At 43.0% G+C, this 8,819-nt stretch overlaps 1 protein-coding gene across 4 annotated transcripts in view; it reads left to right on the top strand.

The window, feature by feature from the left end:
* The first annotated feature begins 641 nt into the window (after positions 1–641).
* The window catches only part of Ptbp2 (polypyrimidine tract binding protein 2), a 65,180-nt gene continuing 57,002 nt past the window's right edge, over positions 642–8,819 (top strand). For 2 of the 4 annotated variants that reach the window (XM_021157894.2, XM_021157893.2), the window contains exons 1-2: positions 642–822; positions 2,471–2,501. In XM_021157894.2, the coding sequence (XP_021013553.1) occupies positions 815–822; positions 2,471–2,501 (39 nt within the window). In that variant the 5' untranslated portion in view covers positions 642–814. The remainder of the gene's footprint in view (positions 823–2,470; positions 2,502–8,819) is intronic. The other 2 variants (XM_021157892.2, XM_021157891.2) reach the window with 1 other exon arrangement.

Below are 8,819 nucleotides of genomic sequence, written 5' to 3'. Positions count from 1 at the left end.
TGTTGGAATACAGGAACGCTTTCTGCCACCTTGCTCAGCCTGGGGCCATTCCCACGTAGGGATCTTGGAATATATGTTTTTCCTAACAGATGCACAAAAATTACCAACCCAAATGAGAATCACCTTTTCTTCCTCTTGGCCTGATTGATTCCAGGTTTGTAAGCAAACACTAAGCTGGTGAGCAGTCCTTAATTAGGAGATGTTGTTATATTTTCCAAAGCAATGGGTCTTGGCCAGGTGGGTAAACTGTTTGAGGATGGAGAGTTTGCAAACGTGGGTCTAGGATGCAGCTATAAAGTCTTTTTCTCTAGGGCTGAGAGGGCGAAGGGTGCCCGGGCCGGGCCTCGGGTTGGTCTTTTGTGGTAAAAATGCGGCTTGAGGTTGGAAGGAAGAGTGGAAGCAGCCTGAGAGCAGCAGGGTTGCAGTCCGGGCTAGCCTGAGGCACACACGGTGCAGGCTGCCCCACTCACACCGCCCACAGAAGAGAAAGAACCCAGGCCAGCCAGCCAGCCACTGCAGCCGGCACGTCTCCGAGGGCGGGAGGCAGCGCGCGCGCGGGCGAGCGGGCGGGCAAGCGGGCGGAGGCAGCCAACGGCGGAGGCGCCCACTCCCCCGGTCCCTGTGCCCCGCCGCTCGTCTCCCGCCGCCGCCGGGCGCCCGCGCGCTCGGCTCTTTCCGCCGCCGCGCGCTGCCCCGTGCGCTCCGGCACCTTCGGCAATTTCCGTCGGGCCCTGGCCGCCATTTTCTCGCCGCTTGTGTGGCTCGCTGGCTGCGTGGCTCGGTTCTTGGGAGCGAAGCTTTGTCCGGTTCGGCAATGGACGGGTAGGTACCGGGAGCCCGTGAGGAGATGGGCGAGGGAGAGGAGGCCGGCGAGGCGGCGGCCGGGATCCGGGTCGGGTCGGGTCCCGGGAAGCGGGGCTCCGGCGGCCCCTCCCAGGCCGCGCCGCCGTTACCCAACCCCCGCCCCATCACACACACCCCTCCCCGGGCTTCCCTCGGCCGCTCCGGCTACCGGCGCGAACCGCAGCCGCGGCTGGGAGGCCGGGGAGGCCTCGGGGCTGCTGTGGGGACGCGGGGTGGCCCGACTGCGGGGGATGGGGCGGGAAGCCCGGGGCGGCCCTGCCCCCTCGGGAGCCATGTCGACGCCGCGGGGAGACCCGAACCCTGGGGTGGCGGTGGCGGCGGCGGCGGCGCGGGCGCGAGCGGGCCAAGCCACCGAGGCCTGTGCGGAGCGCGAAGCCCGAGCGAGGCCCGCCATCCCCGGCCTCGCCCGAAACGCCGCGGCGGGAGCGCCGAGAGGGAGCTGCGGGGAAGGGGAGGGCGCGTGGCGGCGGGAGGGAGGAGGGCACATGTCACACTCCTTTGTTTTCATCAGAGTCTGGGAGCGGGGGCGGGAGGCCATCGGAATGCCTTTACCACCACAACAACGACAACAACAAAAATCCGAGGCTCGGCCCACAGGGCCCAGAAATTAAACCATAAACAAAACAAAACCCCCACGAAGTGTTGGAGAGGCAGCATCAGTCACATGGGCAAAGGCCACAAGCCACGCAAGGCAGAGACAACAGATAATCCACACAGGGTTGGCCTTCCCCCGCCCCCTACTCTGATTAGTTTCTGGAGGAAAAATAAATAAATAAAAACAAACAAGACCCCCCCCCCCCAAACAAAAATGGAACATGGATCGGAGTCGTGTTGCATCTTTCGAGAGGCTGGGCGTGAAGACAGGAGGATGCTGAGTGAGATGAGAGAGCTGTGAGAAGAAAAGAGGAGGCTCACCAATGTCGCGCCCTTGTTAACTCCACATCCCGAACGACCCAGTTCAACTCATTGTTCAGAGAAGGGGGGCACAGCTCACAGCCCGCAGAGGGGAACGGGCACGAAAAGAGACCCAGTGAACATGAACTGTTATTAAAATTGAGTGTCTGGATGTGACGAGTCTAAAAAAGTAAAATCCGAGTTTATTCAGTAGTTTATTACTAGGTTATCAGTCTAGAGTTAGTTATCTGGTGTTTTAAAAGAGATAATAAAAAGGCTTTAAACATCATTGCCACAAATTACCTTAATGGGATATTATTTACCACAGGAAATGTAGCTTCAGACATGTGAATTCTCTCCAGACAATTTTCCAATTCCCAGATTCTGTTTAGGTTACCAAAGAACTCACTCACATTGCTGATGTCCGTATATAAGCACGTTAGGAATAGTATAGTGTTTCTGCATTTTCATCTTGCTGCTAAAGGTTCTTAAAAATGATCATAAACTGACTGAAACATCTCATGGTTCAAAGTTATTTCTAAAAAAAAAAAAAAAAAAAATCCAGGTAAATAATAGTTAAAAAAATTATCACTGAGCACCTGTGTATTGCCAGGGCCTGGATAATTTATGAAAGATCTTAAAAGTTTCAAAGTTAAGGAATGATCATTAGAAGAATAAGAGGTTGTTGACACTTTTCTTTTTTCCTTTACAGAATTGTCACTGAGGTTGCTGTTGGTGTGAAGGTAGGAGATTGTGTTTGAAAGTAAAGTGGAAACTGGGGGTGTTGGATATGGTACCATTGTAAAGAGTGGAAAATTTCAGTTAGCCTTGACAACAAAAGCCAAGCTTAAAATGCTTCCTTTAATTTGTAAAGTCAGAGTATAAACAACAGTACAGTTGGATATTGTTAATGACTGTGGTATGTTAACTACTTGATAATAAGCTGATTTTTTTTTTAACCTCTTTAAGTAGTGTTAAGTTTGTTAGTTTAAGACAGTTTGATTAAAGTGAAATGTGTGTGCTAGGCATGGATCACACTGGTAATCAGTTGTCCTGACATGGAAGGAGGACTCAGTTGCTTTAAGTACTTGCAGCTTGAGTTGTTGAAGAGCTTTCTTGTGTGTGTAGGTTTTCCCCTCACTTCTTGGGTGGAAAAACTGCTGAGCCCTTACAGTTGACTCCATGCCTACCATCTGGCACTTCCTTGAAGGCATAGATAGACCTTTTAGTGTCTTGGTGCATTACAGACTGTTTGGTTGCAAGCCTTTCCGCCTTGTTAGGACAGATGCTTCGTCTTTTAACTCATGCCCAAGCCTGTAATAGGATTTCTCCTGTCCCTCACCTTAATTATAAATACAAATATAAAACCCCATGCATAGAAATGCCCTTAGGAGAACTGTAAGTGAACCTGCTTTAGTGACACCTTCAGTATTTTTCTTGGACTTTAAAAAATTATGATTATGATGGTTTAATCTTCAGAATAGGTTAGGAGATGTTACTGTGTTTTCTATGATAATGATCTAGAGGCCCATGCTTTAATATTGTGAAGAACATTTAGTTTCATTGACAGTCATGTTTTTCAAGTTGCGATATTAAGAGCTTTGAAGTCAGGAATAGGTCAAGAGTACAAAATGTCTTGATACTGTAGTTATTATCCAAATAGATTTCTTCTGTGAATTATATAAAAGAATAAATGATTATAAGGTACTTTGTCAAAAATGAGTTAACTGATAGCTCTGTGGTCTGTTACTTGAAAATTGTATAAAAATATTCACTACCCATTCTAAAACGTTTAATATAAAATTTTGTAAAGTTAAAGTTCATTTTTTATCATTTTCAATTATATTCATTAAATTCTTATATTGTTTGCAGAAGTTTGTACAGCACTTAAACTTTCTTACAAGTAAATAGTTGTAAAGAAAGTAATATATGTGCATTTTTAAAATAATTGAAACTGTAGTATCCATTTCTCCTCATTCACAGTTCAGTTGCTTAGGTGTAGATGTGTTAAGTTTTTCATTTTTAAAAATTACTGATTTGCACATTATCATGCATTTCTTATTTTTTGTAGAATTCTTGACCTTTTCAAATTTTTATTTTGGTATGACATAAATTGCCTATTTTTAAAGTATGCAATGTTTCCTTTACACACACACACACACACACACACACACACACACACACACACACTCACTTGAGTGTACCTACAATCGAGGTAGAAACCTATTACTCATAGGAATGCCCTCCTGCCCCTCTGTCATCCCCTTTGCCTTGCCTTTCCCCAGAAGCGAGTGATCTGCTTTCACTGCAGATTTGCTTGTAGTTTTAGAATTTTAAATGAATGGATTCAGGGAAGTCTTCTGTTGTATTCTACTCGGCAGAAGCTTTTAAGTTATTTACACAGTGTTAATGTTCTCTTCTCCACTGTTTGCTTAGTGTCATCCTGCTATATGGTAACTAAAAACCTGTAGTGGGCATTTGTGTTTGGGGGTATTATAAAGTTGCTATGATCATTTCTGCACGTTTTTGTGCACATATGCTTTTATTTCTCTTGGGGTCCATTGTTAAGAATGGCTGAATCATATGTTAGGCATATGTTTAACTAATTGAGAAACTGCAGCCTCTTTTCTGCAGTGGTTGCACCATCTTGCCACCACCAGGGTATGAAAATTTCAGTTCCTCCAGAGACTTGTCAGTGCTTTTTAGTGTTTAGTGGGTGTGAAGTGATAGTTTAATTGTGGTTTTAATTCTTATTTCTGTATAGTATCTGTTATGAGTATTTTCAGTGTGCCTTTTGCCAGCTGTTGTTCTCTTCTTCCTTTTGTTTTTTTTGTTTTGTTTTGTTTTTGTTTTTGAGACAAGGTTTCACTGTATAGACCAGGTTGGTCTCCAGCTAGAAGTCTGACTGTCTCTGCCTCCCCAGTGCTGGAATTAAAGGCTTAGACTACTATGACTGGTATATTATAGTTAGGGTTCTTTTTTTTTTTTTTCTTTCGAGACAGGGTTTCTCTGTATAGCCCTGGTTGTCCTGGAACTCACTTTGTAGACCAGGCTGGCCTCAAACTCAGAAATCCGCCTGCCTCTGCCTCCCGAGTGCTGGGATTAAAGGTGTGCGCCACCATGCCCGGCTTTAGTTAGGGTTCTTTAGAGGAAGAGGATTTACAGAATGAATCAATGCCCACCTCCCATATATACATATACATATACATATATGTGTGTGTGTGTAACTTTATTATTAGAGTAGCTTATAGGTTGTTGTCATAGAATTTCTATTGCTGTTAAGTTACACTGTGATGGAGGCAACTCTTATAAGGAAAACATTTAATTGGGGCTGGCATAAAGATTCAAAGGATTAGTCCATTATAGTCATGGCAGGAAGCATGGTGGCATGCAGGTAGACGTAGTGCAGGAGAAGAAGCCAAGAGTTCTACATCTGGATTGGCTGGCAGCAGTGGGGGGCGGGGGAGGGGAGGGAAGGAAGAGGGAGGGAGACAGACAGACACAGAGAGACATAGAGAGACACACATAGACAGGGACAGAGAGAGACACAGACCTACCTGGTTTGAATCAAAGCCCCTCCGCATTGTCACCCTTCCTCTAACAAGGCCACACATCCTCCTTTCAAATAATAGCTTTCCCTTTGAGTCTAGTGGCCATTTTCATTCAAATGACCACAGCTGTGGTTCTGTTAGTCTAACAGTGGTTGTCTCCCAGACCAAAAGTCCAAGAATTCAATAATATTTAAGTCTCAGAGGCTCCTGTTGTCAGCTGGTCCTGTGCTCACATCAGAATCCTGAAGGACTAGGTTCTATAATGCCAGTGAAGGAATGCCTCAGCAAGATACGTGAACTTGCCCTTGAGAACGAAGGCAAACAGGCAAAAAGCAAAAGTGTCTCCTCCATGCCCTTCAAATAGGCCAGCACCTGAAGTTAGGTCTTCTGACTTCAAAAGATGGAGATGTGGGATAGGTCTTCCTGCCTCCAATGAATTAATCAAGAAAAACCCCTTACAGGTCTACCCTCCAGCCAGCTTGGGTTTGGTTAACTCCAGCCTAGTCAAGTTGACGACAATCACGGATAGCCATCACATCTAGCTTGTTTATTTGTCCATGTTTCTAAGATACAGTTTTACTTTTGGATTTTGTCAGGCTTCATTCTGGACTTGTTTTTATTAATTGAGTAGATTGCACAAATTTCCCATTACCTTCCATTCTCTATCCAGTACTTGTGAAGAGCAGTAGTTACGCTGCTAAACTCCATTTTAGTTAGTTAACTTTTTCTTTTATGGATGGTTTAGTTTGTCCTATTTAAGCCTTTCCTACCTAAAGTAAAGTGATTTATTCCAGTTTAATACTTAGGTCTCTTCTCCATTTGGGATTAAAGTTTTTCAGGACCTCTGTATTTTGTTACATTGACACACACACACACACACACACACACACACACACACACACGCAAGCACACACACATCAAAAACCTAGAAGGAAATAAGGGGGTAGAGAGGAAGACTACAGTATGAGAAGCAGGGAGAAGAGAGAAAAAGTCAAGAGTCCCACAAAACAGGTTGAGAACATGGATTGAAAAATTTTATTTTAGATATTGACATTATTTTTTCTAGCAATGCTAGAAAATGCGTTCATTAATTAGTCTTGCAGCTTTGTCAAAAATAAGTTGCCTTAAAAAGCTTTCCTATGTATGATTTTATGTCTGTCCTCTCTGCTGTGGACCGTTTTTATCTATCTAGATGTCAAGGGCATACTGTTTTAAGCATTAGTTCCATATTAACTCTTGAAATCAAGTTGCCTTGCTCTGCCAGCTTTGTTGGTTTTGCAAAGTTGTTTTGGCCCTGCTGCGTCACAGAAAGCATACTGGAATCCTGCTGTATTTGGTTTGAATTGGTGAAGCAATTTGAGAAAAACTGACAACTTAATATTGAATTTTCCTATCAATGACAAAATAAAAGTTTATTTCTTCATTCACATAGGTCTTTCAGTCTTTATGATTTCACTGTGAAGTTTTATATGTTTTTTTGTTTGTTTTATGTTGAGTTCATCCCCCAGTTAACGTGTTTTTAAGAGTTCAACTTTGATTGTTTGGGGCAAGAGTTTAGAAATATGATGTGTTCTTGTTCTTGCTTTCTGCACTTTTACCAAATTCAGTTTGTTAATCTGATGTTTGTTTCAGATTCTAACAGAATTTTTACATTAACCATTAATGACCAGCTGTTTGGTTGCCATTTTTTTCTTGTCTGTGGCCTGTAGTAAGTTGACAGGAGGTGGTAAGAGTAGCCAGTGTTACCTGTCCTTTGATTTAGGGTGAATAGTCTATCTTCCTGAGTCATGAATTTAAGCTCTATGACCCGTCCATTAAGGAAGGAATGCCATTGTAAAGTGAGGCTCTGTAGGTCTGGGGCTTGCTCTCTCTGTGGGGAAGTTGTAAGTTACATACTGAGCATACTTTATGATTTCTATTGTCCTTCTTTTTTCCCTTTTTGAGATAGGATCTTATTGTTATTTTTCCAGCCTGAGACTTTTCTGTAGATGAGACCTATAGGAGTGTCAGGGCTGCCTTCTTGGGAAGCTGGCACTACAGTTGTGCGCCTCTGCACTCAGTCCTCCTCCCTGCTTTCCAGTTTAGAACCTGCAGGCACTTGAGCGCTCTGCTTTCTTACACCGATTATTCGTGTGTTGTTTTGATTATTGATTCATAGTATAAATGTTCTCACTTCAGCTTCATGAACTTTTCTGTCAATTTTTTGTCTTCATTGGTTCTTTTTCCTTCTTTCATTGCTTCATATGAATGTATACTTTTCCTTTTTAAAAAATTTTTATTTTTGATTTTTTTAAATTAATTAATTACTTTACTTGAGACAGGTTCTCACTGTGTAGCTCTGACTGTCTCGGAATTCATTGTGTAGACCAGGCTGACCTAGAACCACAGTTGTGCTCCTCCCCTTCATGCTTTCTCTACCAAGTGGTTTTACTTGCTGCTCTGTTGCTATGACAAACACCATGGCTGAAAAAGCGGCTTGGGGAAGAAAGGTTTATTTGGTTTACAAGTTAGTCTGTCATCAAGGGAAGCCAGGACAAGCTAAAGGCAGGAACAGAAAGAAGCAGAGACCATGAGGGAGACTGGATTTCCCATAGCTTGCTCTGTCAGCTTTCTTATACATCCTGGGGCCACCTTTCCAGAGGTAGCACCATCTGCAGGGAACTGGGCCCTTCCTGTCAATAATCAACGAAAACGCCCCATAGATTTGCTCATAGGCCAATCTGATGGAGACAGTTCCTCAGCTTAAGTTCCTTTGTCCGGGGTCTCTTCTCTCCTGTATGTCAGATTGACAAAGCCTAAGCACACAGAAACCTTTTCTGATTCAGGGTTTAGCTATTATATCCCTCTTAGTGATGCTTCTATGGCATCCCCTAAATCTTGACTTGCTTTTCATTGAATATGCTGTCTTAGATTTTGTTTGTTCCTATTTAATACTGCACATTTTGTTGCAGACTTGTAAATATGGCTAGATTTATAGCAGTTGGCTTTTGTTTGTTTGTTTGTGTTTTTGTTTGTTAACTAAAACTCAAGGTCTGTTTAAAGTATTCCTGTTGTTAAGAGTAGCTTGCTTTTTTACCAAATTGGATTCTGCTCTAAACATAACACATTCATCTCTAACTCCCAGTTCAAGTTGTACTAGAGGACTATTGAATTCTTCATCATTGGTTTGCTTTCATGAGTAATAAAATAATACCAAGCATGTCTTTTTTGGTAATAGTTGAATGTAACTTGTTGTTTGTTTTTTAAATAAGGTATGTGTTTTAAAAAGTTGGGTGTTTTAAGATTTTGATTAAAGTCTTTTTTTAGTGCCATAGCATGTACTTTGTGCTACAGGTTTTTCTAAAAATGTCAAGTTTTCTAACATAATATCTATTGAGTGCCAGCTCTGTGGAACATAGACTTGTAAACAGTGTGTTGAGTTGTATTCCATTGTTAAGTTACATATTAAGTAGTTCTCAGTTAATGCATAATGACTATGAAAGTGTCTTGGGCTATGTTTATAATTCATGA

Source organism: Mus caroli, chromosome 3 (genome assembly GCF_900094665.2).
Source record: "Mus caroli chromosome 3, CAROLI_EIJ_v1.1, whole genome shotgun sequence".
Classification (NCBI taxonomy): domain Eukaryota; kingdom Metazoa; phylum Chordata; class Mammalia; order Rodentia; family Muridae; genus Mus; species Mus caroli.
Note: the sequence above shows the minus strand (reverse complement) of the source record. Positions and strands in the feature narration are given on the sequence as shown.